The 21,779-nt window shown below is 43.9% G+C and overlaps 1 protein-coding gene across 12 annotated transcripts in view; it reads left to right on the top strand.

Moving 5' to 3' along the window:
* The window catches only part of LOC106607991 (syntaxin-binding protein 5), a 155,777-nt gene that overhangs the window by 78,447 nt on the left and 55,551 nt on the right, over nt 1-21,779 (top strand). For all 12 annotated transcript variants that reach the window (XM_014205546.2, XM_014205551.2, XM_014205554.2 and 9 more), the window contains exon 5: nt 14,191-14,325. In XM_014205546.2, coding sequence (XP_014061021.1) covers nt 14,191-14,325 — 135 coding nt within the window. The remainder of the gene's footprint in view (nt 1-14,190; nt 14,326-21,779) is intronic.

Here is a 21,779-nt window from a genome sequence, read left to right on the forward strand (position 1 = left end):
AGAGCAAACAACGCAATTATCACAAGTCATAGGTTGTAATATGGCTTTTTTCCCTGGTTTGTTTTCCCCAGTGATTTTAGCCACGCACCGCTACTGCTCTCGAATGCAGCCTGCCTGCCTCCCTGAGTAACAAGAGTGAACTCAACAGACAATATGACACAGAGCTTAGGGGAGGATGGGGTGAGGATGAGGACGGGAAGGAGGGAGACTCAAAATATCTTCCTTTCCACACATACAACCTCTCACGTCGTTTGCCATTCATTTCCATGTACCCTCCCTCCCTCTCTGAGTTTCCTCTAACAGTGTTTCCGGTTAAATACAGCTCACTTCAGCCTCAGTGTGTCAGGCCAGTGAAGACAAGGTGGCCATTTTTCCTGTCAACAAACTGACAGAGATCTCACTAGAACTGTCACAACATTCTAGAACACTTGAGAACAGAACAGGCTGTGAAACCGAACCAAATCAAACCCTTATTTATCCCAAAACTCCCTCTGTCACCAAAACTGGAAAATACCTGTTTGATACGGTTTGATATTCTGTGGCTGAAATGCTCACGCACGTCTTGGGATGTTGTTGAAACAGCCACAGCCGACGAGTCCACTTATCAAACCTCTAAGTGACACTGAAGAGGTTACTTTATGTTGCTGATCGCTGTATAGTTGGGGTTAAACAAATTAGTAAAGTGTCAGTAGAAGCCTGCTTGGCTGAACGTCAGTCACGGATAGTAACGCTCCGGCTAGTAGCAAAGTTTCTGGTTGGCACAGATCTAAGATCAGCTTAGCCTCACCCAATGTTAAACTATAATTAACTGCTCTTCAGGATTAGAGAAACTCTCAAACGCTCCCCCTTCATATCCTTCATTATCTCCTTCATCATCTCCTTTGTCATCTCCATAATCTCCTTGTCTCCTCTCCTTCACCACAGCTGATCAGAAAGGAGCTGATGTGTTTCAGAAAGCCCTCCCAGCCATCACCTTGACTGATCCAGTCCCACTAGATCATTGGAGATGAGGAGAGAGAAAGTCCTGTTGGAGTGGTGTTGTGGGACGATGAGAGCTGAGGAGTAGGGAGGAGAGGAGAGCAGAGGACAGGAGAGGAAAAAATGGAGAGGGGAGGGGAGGAAAGGAGAGAGAGGAGAGGATAGGAAAGAAGAGGAGGTGGGATGAGAGGAGATTATTTAAAAGAAATAAGACAAGAGTAAAGGAGAAGAAAGTAGAGAAGCGAAGAAATCTTGCCTAGTCATTGTAGCGGCGGGGGACTGCAAATGCAGGCTTTTTAAGCATTTTGTTTTTTACTCCATCGTCATCACAGGCTGAGTAAGATGAAGCTCATGTCATACAAGTACATTCTCTCCACAAACAGAACCCCAACCACAGGACATACTGCATACTGGAGGCACAAATATCCACTGCATATGTAGTTCCCTAGAATCCCATTGGACTGGGTTAGTATACGATAGAGAGTGGAGAATCACATTTGTTTGGTCTGGGTTCAGTGTAGGCTGGGCCGGTTAGTTCAAAGGTGATCTGAGAGCATAACCAATTAGAGGGCAGCCCACACAGCCCACATCTAAAAGAAAGGGGACAGAGGACTTCATTGACCAAATACTTTTTAATAATGCAGCCCACACATACACAGACAGACAGACAGACAGACAGACAGACAGACAGACAGACAGACAGACAGAGACGAGACAGACAGACAGACAGACAGACAGACAGACAGACAGACAGACAGACAGACAGACAGACAGACAGACAGACAGACAGACAGACAGACAGACAGACAGACAGACAGACAGACAGACAGACAGACATGCACTCTCCGACCACTCAAACACTTCACTTCCCAAGTGGCTATCACGTTGCCTCTCATTTAATTTATATTTTCTTTGTTTTTTTCATCCCTTTTTTCCTGGGAGGAGATGAAGTGAGGGACATTGGGCTGAGTTATGTAATAGAAGGAGGAGAGATATTTTTAGGATGTGCATTCCGCAGTTCCAAACGGATTCTCCTATATTTTTTAATCATAGGAAATGACATCGTACAGTACGTAACGAGTGGCAACCTCAGAATGTGTCTGATCAGATCATGTTTCATTGTTTTTAAATAGTTAATCTATCATCTTGGCACTGTAGATTATCATTGCTTAGGAAATGTGTTCGGCCTGCAGCCTCAATTCTTGGGATGTGTCGTGACCACTTAAAGTTGGGATCATCCTAGAGAAGCGTCTTCTCCTTTTCACACAGTTCTGAGCTGTAGTTCGAATTAGAGTTTGATTATTAGTTACATTGTATTGCTTTTATTTGGTCATATTGCTTTCACATTACCAAATGTCAAAATAACTAAAACTCCTAAACAAAACCACGCGTCCATGCAAGTAATTTGTTTATTAGACAAAAATGCTCATGTTAATTAAGTCATCTATGATTATCATGAAGCATCACTTGTGTGTTACAATCTTCATATTACTTTCACTTTGGTCTTCCAACAACATGCATGAGGAAACCGCTCAATATCTGCTCTAACTGTCATGTGAATAGGCTATGTTCAGTAGCCTATATCCCTGGAACTGCCCGTCTCTCCTAATCTGCATCGGATGAGCTCATAAATGCGATGCTGCTACTCAAATGATGTTTCAGAGATATTAAGTTATGATGCTGTGTGCAGCAGTTCATCAAATGTTCGCAGTCAAACAACCAATAATACTGTGCGACTCTGGTTCTTTTCCTGTGTTTGGTCTGGACTGCATTCTCTCCTGCAGTGCACTGCATTATGGAATGAATTGAAATACAAGTCTTTGAGTATGAAGGTGAATTTTGTTTGTGTGCAGGTGTTGTATGGGTGTGTTTGAATGTGATCAAGGAAGTGTGTTCTGTGTATATTCATTTATGTGTGTGTGTGTGTTATGCGAAACCACCCTTTTTGAGCAAACCATGGTGCATTGTTTAGTGTGCTCCCAAGTGTGGATAGAGTGTTCACACCAGTCCAAACAGACCGAACAAATGCCATATGTCCACCAAATGCACATGCGTTTTGCCGTATGTTGTTTTAGCAAGATGTCTAGCCCGTATTTTCCATACTAGATGCACATGTGCTTCGCAAGGCTGCAGAACGGTTTGCAGCATGGAGAAAATCATCTTCGCCCTGTTTGACCAAAGCTAATAATTAGAACAGATTAAAGTTATTCTCCTATGGAGCTACTGGTTTCATAGGCTGGCAGAGCTACCAACAGACTGGTACCAGGACGCATTACAACATCTAGCTGATTTCATAGGCTGGCAGAACTACCAACAGACTGGTACCAGGACGCATTACAACATCTAGCTGATTTCATAGGCTGTCAGAACTACCAACAGACTGGTACCAGGACGCATTACAACATCTAGCTGATTTCATAGGCTGTCAGAACTACCAACAGACTGGTACCAGGACGCATTACAACATCTAGCTGATTTCATAGGCTGGCAGAACTACCAACAGACTGGTACCAGGACGCATTACAACATCTAGCTGATTTCATAGGCTGTCAGAACTACCAACAGACTGGTACCAGGACGCATTACAACATCTAGCTGATTTCATAGGCTGTCAGAACTACCAACAGACTGGTACCAGGACGCATTACAACATCTAGCTGATTTCATAGGCTGTCAGAACTACCAACAGACTGGTACCAGGACGCATTACAACATCTAGCTGATTTCATAGGCTGTCAGAACTACCAACAGACTGGTACCAGGACGCATTACAACATCTAGCTGATTTCATAGGCTGTCAGAACTACCAACAGACTGGTACCAGGACGCATTACAACATCTAGCTGATTTCATAGGCTGTCAGAACTACCAACAGACTGGTACCAGGACGCATTACAACATCTAGCTGATTTCATAGGCTGTCAGAACTACCAACAGACTGGTACCAGGACGCATTACAACATCTAGCTGATTTCATAGGCTGTCAGAACTACCAACAGACTGGTACCAGGACGCATTACAACATCTAGCTGATTTCATAGGCTGGCAGAACTACCAACAGACTGGTACCAGGACGCATTACAACATCTAGCTGATTTCATAGGCTGGCAGAACTACCAACAGACTGGTACCAGGACGCATTACAACATCTAGCTGATTTCATAGGCTGTCAGAACTACCAACAGACTGGTACCAGGACGCATTACAACATCTAGCTGATTTCATAGGCTGTCAGAACTACCAACAGACTGGTACCAGGACGCATTACAACATCTAGCTGATTTCATAGGCTGTCAGAACTACCAACAGACTGGTACCAGGACGCATTACAACATCTAGCTGATTTCATAGGCTGTCAGAACTACCAACAGACTGGTACCAGGACGCATTACAACATCTAGCTGATTTCATAGGCTGTCAGAACTACCAACAGACTGGTACCAGGACGCATTACAACATCTAGCTGATTTCATAGGCTGGCAGAACTACCAACAGACTGGTACCAGGACGCATTACAACATCTAGCTGATTTCATAGGCTGTCAGAACTACCAACAGACTGGTACCAGGACGCATTACAACATCTAGCTGATTTCATAGGCTGGCAGAGCTTCCAACAGACTGGTGCAATACAACGATTCATCTATTTTGTTTCTATTCTTCTGTCACATTAATCTCTAGCAACATCAATAAATTTAACTGGTTGTTCCTGTATACGGTACTGATTTCAAATCATGATGGCATGCTAAATTACCAGCAGAACAGTTATGTGTGTATTAATTTTGTTGGCTGGTTTGCACTACCCAAGCGTAGTAATGATGAATTGTCCCAGTGTCATTCTTACCGGTGACAAAATTTCCAGTCATCCAGATGGTATCTTCTCATCTCTAACTACAAATCAAATCAAATCAAATGGTATTGGTCACATACACATGGTTAGCAGATGTTAATGCGAGTGTAGCGAAATGCTTGTGCTTCTAGTTCCGACCATGCAGTAACATCTAACAAGTAATCTAACATTTTCACAACAACTACCTTTTACAGTGTAAAGGAATGAATAAGAATATGTACATATAAATATATGGATGAGCGATGGCCGAACAGTATAGAGTACAGTATATACATATGAGATGAGTAATGTAGGATATGTAAACATTATATAAAGTGGCATTGTTTAAAGTGACTAGTGATACATTTATTACATCAAATTTTTTATTGTTAAAGTGGCTAGAGATTTGAGTCTCAATGTTAGTGATGGCTGTTTAACAGTCTGATGGCCTTTGATGCACCTGTACTGACCTCGCCTTCTGGATGATTGCGTGGTGAACAGGCAGTGGCTCAGGTGGTTGTTGTCCTCTGATCTTTTTGGCCTTCCTGTAACATCGGGTGCTGTAGGTGTCCTGGAGGGCAGGTAGTTTGCACCCGGTGATGCGTTGTGCACACCTCACTACCCTCTGGAGAGCCTTACGGTTGTGGGCGGACCAGTTGCCGTACCAGGTGGTGATACAGCCCGACAGGATGCTCTCGATTGTGCATCTGGAAAAGTTTGTGAGTGTTTTTGGTGACAAGCCAAATTTCTTCAGCCTCCTGAGATTGAAGAGGCGCTGTTGCACCTTCTTCACCACTCTGTCTGTGCGGGTGGACCATTTCAGTTTGTCTGGGATGTGTACGCCAAGGAACTTAAAACAGTCCACCTTCTCCGTTGATGTGGAGAGGGGGGTGCTCCCTCTGCTGTTTCCTGAAGTCCACGATCATCTCCTTTGTTATGTTGATGTTGAGTGTGAGGTTAATTTCCTGACACCACACTCCGCGGGCCCTCACCTCCTCCATGTAGGCTGTCTCGTCGTTGTTGGTAATCAAGCCTACCACTGTAGTGTCGTCTGCAAACTTGATGATTTTGAGATGGAGGCATGTATGTCCACGCAGTCATGGGTGAACAGGGAGTACAGGAGAGGGCTGAGAACGCACCCTTGTGGGGCCCAGTGTTGAGGATCAGCGGGGTGGAGATGTTGTTAACATCCCAGGGTCTCGAGCTTAATGACGAGTTTGGAGGGTACTATGGTGTTAAATGCTGAGCTGTAATTGATGAACAGCATTCTTACATAGGTATTCCTCTTGTCCAGATGGGTTAGGGCAGTGTGCAGTGTGATTGCGATTGCGTCGTCTGTGGACCTATTGGGGCGGTAAGCAAATTGGAGTGGGTCTAGGATGTCAGGTAGGGTGGAGGTGATATGATCCTTGACTACTATCTCAAAGCACTTCATGATGACGGAAGTGAGTGCTATGGATTGAGAGTCATTTAGCTCAGTTACCTTAGCTTTCTTGGGAACAGGAACAATGGTGGCCCTCTTGAAGCATGTGGGAACAGCAGAGTGGGATAGGGATTGATTGAATATGTCCGTAAACACACCAGCCAGCTGGTCTGCACATGCTCTGAGGACGCGGCTAGGGATGCCGTCTGGGCCGGCAGCCTTGCAAGGGTTAACACGTTTAAATGTTTTACTCACATTGGCTGCAGTGAAGGAGAGCCCGCAGGTTTTGGTAGTGGGCCGTGTCAGTGGCACTGTATTGTCCTCAAAGCGAGCAAAGAAATTGTTTAGTTTGTCTGGGAGCAAGACATCGGGGTCCACGACGGGGCTGGTTTTCTTTTTGTAGTTCGTGATTGACTGTAGACCCTGCCACATACCTCTCGTGTCTGAGCCGTTGAATTGCGACTCTACTTTGTCTCTATACTGACGCTTAGCTTGTTTGATTGTCTTGCGGAGGGAATAGCTACACTGTTTGTATTCGGTCATGTTTCAGGTCGCCTTGCCCTGATTAAAAGCAGTGCTTCGCGCTTTCAGTTTTGCGCGAATGCTGCCATCAATCCACGTTTTCTGGTTGGGGAAGGTTTTAATAGTCGACGTGGGTACAACATCACCGATGCATTTGCTAATAAACTCGCTCACTGAATCAGCGTATACATCAATGTTGTTGTTCGACGCTATCTAGAACATATCCCAGTCGACATGATCGAAGCAATCTTGAAGCGTGGAATCAGATTGGCCGGACCAGCGTTGAACAGATCTGAGCACGGGGGCTTCCTGTTTTAGTTTCTGTCTATAGGCTGGGAGCAACAAAATGGAGCCGTGGTCAGATTTGCCGAAAAGACGGCGAGGGAGGGCTTTGTATGCTTTGTGGAAGTTAGAGTAACAATGATCCAGAATTTTGCCAGTCGGGTCACGCATTCGATATGCTGATAAAATTTAGGGAGCCTTGTTTTCAGATTAGCCTTGTTAAAATCCCCAGCTACAATAAATGCAGCCTCAGGATATGTGGTTTCCAGTTTACATAGAGTCCAATGAAGTTCTTTCAGGGCGGTCGAGGTGTCTGCTTGGGGGGGATATACACAACTGTGATTATAATCAAAGAGAATTCTCATGGTAGATAATGCAGTTGGCATTTGATTGTAAGGAATTTTACGTCAGGTGAACAAAAGGACTTCAGTTCCTGTATGTTGTTATGATCACACCACGACTCGTTAATCATAAGGCATACACCCCCGCCCTTCTTTTACCAGAGAGATGTTTGTTTCTGTCGGCGCGATGCGTGGAGAAACCAGGTGGTTGTACCGACTCTGATAACGTATCCCGAGTGAGCCATGTTTCCGTGAAACAGAGAATGTTACAATCTCTGATGTCTCTCTGGAAGGCAACCCTTGCTCGGATTTCGTCTACCTTGTTGTCAAGAGACTGGACATTGGCGAGTAGTATACTCGGGAGCGGTGGGCAATATGCCCGTCTACGGAGCCTGACCAGAAGACCGTTCCGTCTGCCCCTTGTGCGGCACCGTTGTTTTGGGTCGCTTGCTGGGAGCCGATCCATTGTCCTGGGTGGTGGACCAAACAGAGGATCCACTTTGGGAAAGTCGTATTCCTGGTCATAATGTTGGTAAGTTGACGTTGCTCTTATATCCAATAGTTCCTCCCAGCTGTATGTAATAAGAGTTAAGATTTCCTGGGGTAACAATAGCCGTCATGACAACCTATGCATGTGTGATCTGTTGTGTGTCCTGGTTAAGCATGTGTTTGTGTATGCATGAATGAGTGATTGTGTTTTGTTATGTAAGTATATTGGTGTCCGCGAGTGTTCACCTGCTTTGTGATTTTGTTTGTGTGTGTGCAGGGGCGGATTGGCCATCTGGCATTTTGGTCAAAAGGAAAAAAATGGGTTGGCGTTTTAGAAATGCCAGGTTCACAGTCCGCCCGTGTGTGTATGTGTGTGCGTGCGAGTGTGTGTGTGTATGCATGTCGAGCAGCCTGACACCTCTCCTCAAACCCATGAATATATTAATTATACTGCAGAGCAGTGGAGTGGAGACAGGGACCAGCTCTACCCAGGTGTGTGTGTGTTTGTGTATAGTCTGACAGTATGCACTGCTTCTCACTACTGCCCTGCAGCCAGAAAGATACTGAGATACAGAGAGGGAGAGGGAGAGAGGGAGAAAAACACCTAGAGAAAGAGAGGGCGAGGAGGCGGGTTGGATTTGGGGAGCAAGTGAGAAAGATAATCTAAAAGATGGACACGGGAAGAGAGAGAGGAAGGGAGAGGAGAAGATTGGATGGGATGAAAAGGAGAGGGAGAGCTGTGTGTACAGCTGTGTGCATGTGTGAGAGGTGTGTGACGTTTAAGATGAGGGAGGAACATTTTTGGGGGGCCTTATTTCCATTACAGCATATTGGATGATTGTCATTCATAGTCCATTCACCCAGCTCAATGTAAGGTTAAGGATACTACATGATACTCTAATTTTCCCTATACCCATCATGAGATTGCTACAACCTATCCTATGAATGAAAGTTTACAACAAAGGTGCTCAGGTCAAGAGGAACATTTAGAGTAATCTAGCTGATCTAGGGTGTAATCATTAGTCCAATAGTTGCAAATGAGAGTTTGTATTAGACAAATTATGATATTTTTATCCCGTTTGTTCTGTTTAAGAAATATTTTTCTACAGAATCAGCGGAATGAATTCACCCCTGACCACACACAAACACTTTCATAGCAGCCACATACAAACAGCATGATCATTTTCTCTCACCTTTTCCCTTCGCTTGTGGACATCAGTGCACAACACCAGCTGTCTGTGACCAGGCGAAAAAACCTTTCCAAGCAAACCTTCATATCATAACCGTTCACCACTACACACATTGTTGTCAACCATATTAGCTAACGTCATAGGTATAGCTAGAACTAACGTGTTAGTAAACCCGCTACAATCATGCAGTACAGTATACAGTCAGCAAGCATTTTAGCAGGTGGCAATTAATTAATAAAACCAAAAACTTACCTCAACTTGGGAGAATTCCAGTGTTGTATAGCCATAGCCAGCTAGCTAACATAGCATCCCTCTCTGTTTGAGCCGGGTATTTGAGTAGGCTAAACTAGCTAGCTGCATTCACTAGCTAAGTGAAAGTGAAAAAAAATACAATGATATCTCTCTCTCACTTCTCCTTCATTTTGAAATAAATTAATTTGTTCAAAACTGTTCAAATATTGTCTTTCTTTCTCTTTTAGTCAACTATTCACCACATATATGCACTGCAGTGCTAGCTAGTAGTGCTATTCTTTCAGTACTATATTCATTCTCTGATCCTTTAATTGGGTCGACAACATGTCAGTTCATGCTGCAAGAACTCTGATAGGTTGGAGAACGTCCTCCGAAGTTGTCATAATTACTGTGTAAGTCTATGGAAGGGGATGAGAACCATGAGTCTCCTAGGTTTTGTATTGAAGTCAATGTACCTAGAGGAGGACAGAAACAAGCTGTCCTCTGGCTACACCGTGGTGCTACCCTACAGAGTGCTGTTGAGGCTACTGTAGACCTTCATTCCAAAACAGTGTGTTTTAATCATTTATTTGGTGACATTAATATATTTGGTATAGTTTTATCTAAAAAGTTTAACTTTTTTAATGTTTCACTATTTTTATTTTTATAAGATTCATTGAGGAGGATGGGCCTCCGCTTCCGCCTCTGAGGAACCTCCACTTGTGTGTATGTGTGTGACTCTGCGTGCATGTGTGTCCAGTCCAACAGAATCGGATGATACTCATGTTCATGAGTTGTGTATCATACGTCATTGGGGCCCCTTGACTAGTCAGGGAACGGCAGGGATGAGCAGAGCCTATGGGACAGGACCACTTTAAGGGCTCTTGTACCAATCCCTGTAGCCAACAGGGCAGAACCAGACCCAGACAGACAAAGAGAAGAAGGAGAGACAGAGAGAAAGAGGAGAGGTAGAGACAGAGAGTGGAAGAGAGACAGAGGAGAGAGGGAGAGGGAGGGGAGAGAGAGAGAGAGTGGAAGAGATAGAGAGCGAAAAAGGGAGGAGAGATAGGACATGGATAATGATGGATGATCCAGGAATGGTGTGATGCGTCATGCATACAGCCCATGATTCTCATGCTAAAACTCTCAAATGGCTGCAGTGTGCATTTTTGAAGGGCATTTTTGGATTAGATGTGGGCTTGAATCCTACAAAGTGGTTGACTATCTCCTCTTCATTCACCATTTGATACCCAACCCTTAGCTAACTCTACAATAATGCTATTCTACTTCCTCTCTTCTTTCCTCTCCCTCCTTCCCTGGGGGAGTGTGGATCTGGTCAGAAGTGATCTGTTCAGGTATATCAGGCCTGGTTTGATGACTGAGTCGACCCACATTGGTCCTTTTTTATTCATGAAGCACCATTAGGAAGTCTTGAAGGGCTTCTTTTAAAGAGCTGATTCCAGGTCAAAATGACTAGTTGGGGATAGATGACCGTTGGGACCTAGGTAGAGACTGATGGGGTGTTCATAGGCTTTTAACCTCTTACATCTAGACGTTCCGCTAGCGGAACACCTGCTCCAATATCCAATGATAGGCGTGGCGCGAATGACAAATTCCTCAAAAATACAAAAACTTCAATTTTTCACACATATGACTATTTCACAGCATTTTAAAGACAAGACTCTCCTTTATCTAACCACACTTTCCGATTTCAAAAAGGCTTTACAGCGAAAGCAAAACATTAGATTATGTCAGCAGAGTACCCAGCCAGAAATAATCAGACACCCATTTTTCAAGCTAGCATATAATGTCACAAAAAACAAAACCACAGCTAAATGCAGCACTAACCTTTGACGATCTTCATCAGATGACACACCTAGGACATTATGTTATACAATACATGCATGTTTTGTTCAATTAAGTTCATATTTATATCAAAAACCAGCTTTTTACATTAGCATGTGACGTTTAGAACTAGCATACCCCCCGCAAACATCCGGTGAATTTACTAAATTACTCACGATAAATGTTCACAAAAAACATAACAATTATTTTAAGAATTATAGATACAGAACTCCTTTGTGCAATCGAGGTGTCCGATTTTAAAATAGCTTTTCGGTGAAAGCACATTTTGCAATATTCTGAGTAGATAGCCCAGCCATCACGGCTAGCTATTTAGACACCCACCAAGTTTAGCCCTGACCAAACTCCGATTTACTATTACAAAAGTTTGATTACCTTTGGTGTTCTTCGTCAGAATGCACTCCCAGGACTGCTACTTCAATAACAAATGTTGGTTTGGTTCAAAATAATCCATTGTTATATCCAAATAGCGGCATTTTGTTCGTGCGTTCAAGACACTATCCGAAGTGTAAATAAGGGTCACGAGCATGGCGCCTTTCGTGACAAAAGATTTCTAAATATTCCATTACTGTACTTCGAAGCATGTCAACCGCTGTTTAAAATCAATTTTTATGCCATTTTTCTCGTAAAAAAGCGATAATATTCCGACCGGGAATCTGCGTTTAGGTAAACAGACGAAAGAAAATAAAGCACGGGGTCGACTCGGGCACGAGCCTGAGTCTCACAGTACTGTGACCAGCCACTACCCAAACACGCTACTTTTTTTCAGCCAGAGCCTGCAAAGCCACGATTCAGCTTTTTGCCGCCTTCTGAGAGCCCATGGGAGCCGTAGGAAGTGTCACGTAACAGCAGAGATCCCCTGTAATGGATAGAGATAATCAAGAAGGGCAAGAAATTGTCAGACAGGGCACTTCCTGCATGGAATCTTCTCAGGTTTTGGCCTGCCAAATGAGTTCTGTTATACTCACAGACACCATTCAAACAGTTTTAGAAACTTTGGAGTGTTTTCTATCCAAAGCTAATAATCAGATTAAATCGGGTACGTTTTTTATCCGGCCGTGAAAATACTGCCCCTAGCCATAACAGGTTAACCTCTCTAGGCTAGGCGGGACGAATTCGTCCCACCTACGTAACAGCCACGGCTATCCTGTGGCGCGATTTTCAAAACCTTAAAAATCCTATTACTTCAATTTCTCAAACATATGACTATTTTACAGCCATTTAAAGATAAGACTCTCGTTAATCTAACCACACTGTCCGATTTCAAAAAGGCTTTACAACGAAAGCAAAACATTAGATTATGTCAGCAGAGTACCAAGCCAGAAATAATCAGACACCCATTTTTCAAGCCAGCATATAATGTCACCAAAACCCAGAAGACAGCTAAATGCAGCACTCACCTTTGATGATCTTCATCAGATGACAACCCTAGGACATTATGTTATACAATACATGCATGTTTTGTTCAATCAAGTTCATATTTATATCAAAAACCAGCTTTTTACATTAGCATGTGACGTTCAGAACTAGCATACCCCCGCAAACTTCCGGGGAATTCGCTAACATTTTACTAAATTACTCACGATAAACGTTCACAAAAAGCATAACAATTATTTTAAGAATTATAGATACAGACCTCCTCTATGCACTCGATATGTCCGATTTTAAAATAGCTTTTTGGTGAAAGCACATTTTGCAATATTCTAAGTACATAGCCCAGTCATCACGGGCTCGCTATTTAGACACCCGGCAAGTTTAGCACTCACCATAATCATATTTACTATTATAAAAATGTCATTACCTTTTGTTGTCTTCGTCAGAATACACACCCAGGACAGCTACTTCAATAACAAATGTTGGTTTGGTCCAAAATAATCCATCGTTATATCCGAATAGCGGCGTTTTGTTCGATGCGTTCCAGACACTATCCGAAATAGTAAAGAAGTGTCACGCGCTTGGCGCAATTCGTGACAATAAAATTCTAAGTATTCCATTACCGTACTTTCGAAGCATGTCAACCGCTGTTTAAAATCAATTTTTACGACATTTTTCTCGTAGAAAAGCGATAATATTCCGACAGGGAATCTCCTTTTCGGCAAACAGAGGAAAAAATCCCAAAGGCGGGGGCGGTCGGGGTCACGCGCATAAGCTAGTGTCTCTTGATCGGCCACTTGAGAAAGGCGATAATGTGTTTCAGCCTGGGGCTGGAATGACGACATTCTGTTTTTTCCCGGGCTCTGAGCGCCTATGGACGACGTGGGAAGTGTCACGTTAGAGCAGAGATCCTTAGTAAATGATAGAGATGGAAAAGAAGTTCAACAAATGGTCAGACAGGCCACTTCCTGTAAAGGAATCTCTCAGGTTTTGACCTGCCATTTGAGTTCTGTTATACTCACAGACACCATTCAAACAGTTTTAGAAAATTTAGGGTGTTTTCTATCCATATGTAATAAGTATATGCATATTCTAGTTACTGAGTAGGAGTGGTAACCAGATTAAATCGGGTATGTTTTTTATCCAGCCGTGTCAATGCTGCCCCCTAGCCCTAACAGGTTAACCATTCATTAAACTTCGTCTAGATAGATGGATGGATAAATGGATGGATTGATGGCTGAAGGACAAGTGGAATGATTGGACGAAGTGATGAAAGATAGAAGATGAAACAGATTGATGAAAGGTAGAGAAGGAGGGAAGGAAGAGTAATATGTGTTCTGGTCCAGTCCTCTCCTCTTGAATCAGTCCGGTAATTAGGTGCCCAAAAGAGTTTTAAGCACCTCTACCGTCACCTTGGTCTTAGCTAAGCATTATTTATCTCACTGTATAAATCAATACACACTGAGGAAGATTCTTGATCTACACAGTTTCTGTGTTGTAAAATGCAAATCAGTTATCACCAGCAATATCCTTCTGTCTTTCTTTTTTCTCTCTCTCTTTGTCTAATACTATTACTTTTACTACCTCTCTGTGTCTCTATCTCTCTGTGTCTCTATCTCTCTCTTAGCTCCTACATAAATGTTCTCACTCTTTTCTCTCTGTTTTCCAGGATCACATTCGTCCACCTGCCATTCCAGAGTAAATGGCTGTACATCGGCACAGAGAAAGGAAACATCCACATCGTCAACGTGGAGTCGTTCACACTCTCAGGCTACGTCATCATGTGGAACAAAGCCATCGAACTGTGAGTGGAGCTTACACTGGTGGAATGGAGAGCCCTATCAAAGAACATCTTACAGTTGTAGGATCTTAATTTGATCACTCTTTTGTTGCTGAGAATTTTTAGTGCGGGAAATGCCGATGAACTTCATGATTTACATAAATTCACTGAAAATCCACACTAACACACGGTTATACAAACAGTATTGCACTTTTATTGTAGCCTACTCAAGCAGAATTATGGAATCAATGTTCAAATCCTGTTATTGCAGGATTATTTTGCTGTGACAATATAGGTCAAATTAAGATCCTACATCTGTAGTCACCTCTATGCTTAATCCATAACTGGTGGCTTTACTAACCGCAGGTGTGAAGGAGAAAGGATGTGAATCACTAGTTCTGACTCTTAGTTACTAGGCCTCTTCAACACTGGGTTAAAGTATTAAGACACTGCTATTTCACAGGGTGTTTGTGTTGCTGTTGACATACCTCATGTTGTTTCTGCTCTAGAGCTCTTGCATAATTCACTCGTGACCTTTTTAGCATTTTCCTCATCCTGTCTCTTCCTGTCTCATAGTGAGGGATGGATCAGGTGTCTCTTAAGATCAGTGTTGGCCATGTACAGATGTCCTGTGTCAACAGTGCTGAGGGGAATGGGAGAAGGAAAGTAGAGGAGAGGGAGAGGGGGAGGGGAGAGGAGATGAGACGGGCAAGAAAAAGAGAGAAGAGGAAGAGAGGACAGGAAAGAGAGCGGGGTTGATAGAGCTGGGTGGGGGTTTAGGAGAGGTGAGGGGGTAGACGAGAGGAAGGAGAGAGGAAGTAGAGAAATAGAAGGAGGTTGGGGGTAGACAAGTAGGAGAGAGGTAGAGGCATGGAGAGGTGGGTTATAAGGAAGGAAGTAGTGTGAATGGGTGACAGTATGGGTCTCTAAGGAGTCGTGCCTGCCAGTCCTGAAGCTGACATGGTATTTCTAGACTAAAGGTCTCTGTGTGTGTGTGTGTGTGTGTGTGTGTGTGTGTGTGTGTGTGTGTGTGTGTGTGTGTGTGTGTGTGTGTGTGTGTGTGTGTGTGTGTGTGTGTGTGTGTGTGTGTGGGTGGGTGGGGGGGTTGGGGGGCGCCCATATCCAGTTCTGATGACAACAGTATATCTGCACACAAAGGCTTTATGATTAGACAAGAGCGCTTCGGATGGCACTTTCTATCTCTCCCTTCTCTCTCTCTACCTCTCTCTTTCTGTCTCATCTTATTGTGGGCTGCGGGTATGTAAGGTAGATACCTCTCCTGCTTTTATCTTCTCCTATTGTCCTCTTTGGAGCTGTCATCAGACAGGGACCGTGGAGTGGGCGGCTCAGAGACAATGCGCTCTCTATTTTACACCACCTCAGTATCACACTGCATAGAAAGAAATACCCCCAAGCAGAGCCCAGAACATTACAGAGTGGAACAGAACACTGTCAAGAAGATTACCAGGATATACTGCAGCACTCAGTACTTTAGCAGAACACTGTCGTTCAGTCCGGTTCTGTTTTAGTTTAGTAATATGTAGAGAAAAGACCAAAATACTTGTAGGTAACAGTAAGGTATTGTCATGTCTTTACTATCATTAAATGTGTAGACTGTTATTTTATCAAATCAATTCTCTATGTGTAATTATTATTACGTGATTAAACTAATCATGTAAACTTAATTAACTAGGAAGTCGGGGCACCAAGGAAAATTTTGATTTACAGAGCTATATTTTCCGAATATAACTCTTCAGATATTTTTATGTCTGATCGATTACTCATTCTCATGAATGTATTATTATTACCTTGTTAGTCTCATTCCGAACGTCGTAAAATTCTTGGAACCCTAGCATAAATTATGAATCAGCAACATACAAATTGGCTTAATTTTTTATTTACTAACTAACTAAATAATCACAGAAATACATAACAAACAAACTGTAGATATTGGTTACTAACAATGATAGAAAAGTCCCTAGTGGGCTAAGCCAATATGACAGCTTGGTAGACCAAAGGAAATGGGTGGGACTGAGAAAGAGCGGGAAAGACTAAATGGATTCATTACACACAGTCTATAATTATATTCATTGAAATGCTAATCCTTTGCACATGAACGGCCGCTCTTTCGAGAATAATTGCAATGTATATATATTTACGCCCATATGTGGTTGTTGTCTTCTCTGTTGGAATCCTCGATCGTCCTGTAGGGTTCATCAGAGTCTCTGGTTAACTTTCATTCAAGTTGCAATGTCTTTCGTGGTTGTTGATGGTTAGAATGAATACTTCAGAGTACCATTCAGACATGTTCTCATAGAATAGTTGCTTCAGCGGTTGACATTATTCTCGCTCTAGACTTACATAATTTATAGCTGCAGACTAGTAATAAAACATCTAAGATTTGCTCTTATTCTATAGGGATCGATAGTGTCAGAGTTTAACCATTTCCAGCTATGTAGCCAATTCTCCATATGGTATAGTCTTTTCCTTAGGTAGAGTTGTAGTTTAAATCACTTCACACACCAGCGTCACCCGGCATGTTTTGGTCTGGTGTGAATTTCTTCAGGAGTGAGTTTTATCCTCTGTCGAAGAAGGGGCGGTTCTATGAAGCCTAATGTGATGTCTGGGCTCACAGGTGTGGCCACTGACTAGTTCATCTTTATATGAAAATCCATACTCTCATTTAGAAGGTTAATATCACATTACATCTTTTCACAAATCGTAATGTTTAATCACATACGTTTCACAATATTTAGATGTAAACCTGACAGCTGGGAAATGTACACTTTAAGAGATACCGTTATGGTTGTTTCCTGTCCTTCATGAGATCAACAAATGAAACACACCTGTCATAACTGTGCCTTTAGTGTCCACGGCCCATTCCTACATTCTCGAAAGTATAAATATTGTTTAATTCTCCCATTATGGGGATTTAGGAGTTTGGCCAAGTCTAGTCCTTTGGTCTCTCTCTGTGCTCTCTCACTCTCTTTTTGCATGACCGGGGGACAGAGTCTCTGCCAGGAATTTATGACTTGAGATAATAAAACCTGGGTTAGGAGAGAGGGGGGGGGGTCACAATCTACACCCAGAAAGGGCCACTTCATGACAGCATACACTGGAGTTGTGTTCTACTATCATACTAGGTATAGCAAAGAAGAGTGTGGCGTACTGCAGCACAGCTTGCGGGGTGCCGCAGAATTCTATGGCACGTTATTTAAAGGAAGAACCACTGTATACCAGTCATCACCCTCCCTGTAGTCATCACTTAAACCAGTCATCACCCTCCCTGTAGTCATCACTTAAACCAGTCATCACCCTCCCTGTAGTCATCACATAAAGTTACACTGTGTGTGTTTGACTCACTTCTGTGTACTGAGCTACTGTACCAGGAACTGCTGACGACACACACACACAGAGACACACACACACACACAGAGACACACACACACACACAGAGACACACACACACACACACACACACACACACACACACACACACACACACACACACACACACACACACACACACACACACACACACACACACACACACCGCTTGTGGGTTCTACCTGGAACCAAATAGTGTTCTCCTATGGGGACAGCCGAAGATCCCTTTTGGAACCCTTTTTTCTTTGAGTGTAGAACAGGAGTAACGGGCAGCCTGAGGCTCACTATGACACACAGTTCATGTGAACACCAGAAGGTGTCCTCTCTCTCCCTCCCGGCCCTTCCCCCTCTTTATTCTTGTATGTTGCCTCTTGCTGCCCCTGCCTGTATGTCTGTATGTGTGGGTGTCTGTGTGTGTGTGTGTGTGTGTGTGTGTGTATTCCCTCCCACCCGTCCTCAGCCCTCACTGGGTCCTAACTGGGCCTAGAGATAAGGCCCTACTGTACCATCCAGACCTCCAGGCCTGTAACTTCGCCCATGGGGAGACAGTAATCTATCACCCAGTCCTCCAGGAGACCCAGAGCAGTAGCAGAGCTGACCCACCAGTGCTCACACTCCACTTCACTCCACCACAGGGGTTGGCTGCAGATTGATTGGCTGAAAATTACAGGTTGAAAGAAAGAATGAAAGCCTTGAGATGAATGTCAACCTCTCTGATGAGTTATCCTCTCTGAGGTATGTCACCCTGTCTGATGAAAGTCACCCTCTCTTTTGAATGTCACCCTCTCTGATGAGTCCCACTCCCTGATGAATGTCACCCTCTCTAATGAGTCAACCTGTCTGATGAGTCACCCTCTCTGATGAATGTCACCCTACCTGATGAGTCAATCTCTCTGATGAATGTCAGCCTGTCTGATGAATCACCCTCTCTGAAGAATGTCACCCTGTCTGATGAAAGTCACCCTGTCTGATGAATGCCACCCTGTCTGATGAATGTCACCCTCTCTAATAAATGTCAGCCTGTCTGATGAAAGTCACCCTCTCTGATGAGTCATACTGATGAATGTCACCCTCTCTGATGAGTCACCTTGTCTGATGAATGTCACCCTCTCTGATGAATTTCTCCCTCTCTGATGATAGTCACCCTGTCTGATGAAAGTCACCCTGTGTGATGAAAGTCACCCGGTCTGATGAAAGTCACCCTGTCTGATGAATGTCACCCTGTGTGATGAAAGTCACCCTGTCTGATGAAAGTCACCCTTTCTGATGAATGTCACCCTGTGTGTGAAAGTCACCCTGTCTGATGAATGTCACACTGTCTGATGAAAGTCACCCTCTCTGATGAATGTCACCTTCTCTGATTAGTCACCCTCTCAGATTAATGTCACTCTCTCTGATGAATGTCACTCTCTCTGATGAGTCACCATGTCTGATGAAAGTCAGCCTCTCTGATGAATGTCACCCTGTCTGAAGAAAGTCACCCTCTCTGATGAATCAACCTGTCTGATGGCGCTGGAAGAAATGGCAGCAGTTTTACGGCGCACAACCAATTGTGCTATTATGTGGGGTTTTTTTGCGTTATTTGTAACTTATTTTGTACATAATGTTTCTGCAACCGTCTCTTACGGCAAAAAAGAGCTTCTGGATAATAGGACAGCGATCACTCACCTCGGATTAGACAAAGATTTTTTCTTCAACAAGCAAGACACACAGGACAGTCTCCAAACACCCGACAGGGCCGACATCCCCGTTATTTGCAAGAGGACGAAACGCAGGTACAGGGGACACAGAGCGGGATGCCTCGTGAGAACCCGCAGAAGGTGAGTGGGAAAGCTGCCGTTACCGTCAATATTACTCGCCAACGTGCAATCATTGGACAATAAATTAGAAGAGGTAAGATCACGAATATCCTACCAACGGGACATCAAAAACTGTAATATCCTATGTTTCACGGAATCATGGCTGAATAACGACATGGATATTCAGCTAGCGGGATATACGCTGCACCGGCAAGATAGAACAGCACACTCTGGTAAGACGAGGGGGAGCGGTCTGTGCTTTTTGTAAACAACAACTGGTGCACGAAATCTGAGGAAGTCTCCAGATTTTGCTCGCCTGAAGTAGAGTATTTTGTGATAAATTGTAGGCCACACTACTTGCCTAGAGAGTTTTCAGCTATACTTTTTGTGGCTGTTTATTTACCACCACAGACAGATACTTGCACTAAGACCGCACTCAGTCAGCTGTATAAGGAAATAAGCAAACAGGAAACCACTCACCCAGAGGTGGCACTCCTAGTGGCCGGAGACTTTAATGCAGGGAAACTTAAATCAATTCTACCAAATTTCTATCAACATGTGAAATGTGCAACCAGAGGGAAAATAAATTCTAGATCACCTGTACTCCACACACAGAGACGCGTACAAAGTTCTCCCTCGCCCTCCATTTGATAAATCCAACCACAACTCTATCCTCCTGAATCCTGCTTACAAGCAAAAATTAAAGCAGGAAGCACCAGTGACTCGGTCTATAAAAAAGTGGTCAGATGAAGCAGATGCTAAACTACAGGACTGTTTTGCTATCACAGACTGGAACATGTTCCGGGATTCTTCTGATGGCATTGAGGAGTACACCACATCAGTCACTGGCTTTATCAATAAGTGCATCGAGGACTTCGTCCCCACAGTGACTGTACGTACATACCCCAACCAGAAGCCATGGATTACAGGCAACATTCGCACTGAGCTTAAGGGCAGAGCTGCCACTTTCAAGGTGCAGGACTCTAACCCAGAAGCTTACAAGAAATCCTGTTATGCCCTGCAACGAACCATCAAACAGGCAAAGCATCAATACAGGGCTAAGATTGAATCATACTACACCGGCTCTGACACTCATCTTATGTGGCAGGGCTTGCAAACTATTACAGACTACAAAGGGAATCCCAGCTACGAGCTGCCCAGTGACACAAGCCTACCAGACGAGCTAAATCACTTCTATGCTCGCTTCGAGACAAGCAACACTGAGGCATACATGAGAGCATCAGCTGTTCCAGATGACTGTGTGATCAAGCTCTCTGTAGCCAACATGAGTAAGACCTTTAAACAGGTCAACAAACACAAGGCTGCGGGGCTAGACGGATTACCAGGACGTGTGCTCCGGGCATGTGCTGACCAACTGGCAAGTGTCTTCACTGACATTTTCAACATGTCCTTGATTGAGTCTGTAATACCAACATGTTTCAAGCAGACCACCATAGTCCCTATGCCCAAGAACAAAAAGGCAACCTGCCTAAATGACTACAGACCCGTAGCACTCACGTCTGTAGCCATGAAATGCTTTGAAAGGCTGGTAATGGTTCACATCAACACCATTATCCCAGAAACTCTAGACCCACTCCAATTTGCATACCACCCAAACAGATCCACAGATGATGCAATCTCTATTGCACTCCACACTGCCCTTTCCCACCTGGGCAAAAGGAACACTTATGGAGGAATGCTATTCATTGACTACAGCTCAGCGTTCAACACCATAGTACCCTCAAAGCTCATCACTAAGCTAAGGATCCTGGGACTAAACACATCCCTCTGCAACTGGATCCTGAACTTCCTGATGGGCCGCCCCGGGGTGGGTGCTCAGTCCCCTCCTGTACTCCCTGTTTACCCACGACTGCATGGCCAGGCACGACTCCAACAACATCATTAAGTTTGCAGACACCACAACAGTGGTAGGCCTGATCACCGACAACGACGAGACAGCCTATAGGGAGGAGGTCAGAGACCTGGCCGAGTGGTGCCAGAATAACAACCTATCCCTCAACGTAACCAAGACTAAGGAGATGACTGTGGACTACAGGAAAAGGAGGACCGAGTACGCCCCCATTCTCATTGACAGGGCTGTAGTGGAGCAGGTTGAGAGCTTCAAGTTCCTTGGTGTCCACATCACCAACAAACTAGAATGGTCCGAACACACCAAGACAGTTGTGAAGAGGGCACGACAAAGCCTATTCCCCCTCAGGAAACTAAAGATTTGGCATGGGTCCTGAGATCCTGAAAAGGTTCTACAGCTGCAACATCGAGAGCATCCTGACT

The sequence above is a fragment of the Salmo salar genome, chromosome ssa06 (genome assembly GCF_905237065.1).
Source record: "Salmo salar chromosome ssa06, Ssal_v3.1, whole genome shotgun sequence".
Classification (NCBI taxonomy): domain Eukaryota; kingdom Metazoa; phylum Chordata; class Actinopteri; order Salmoniformes; family Salmonidae; genus Salmo; species Salmo salar.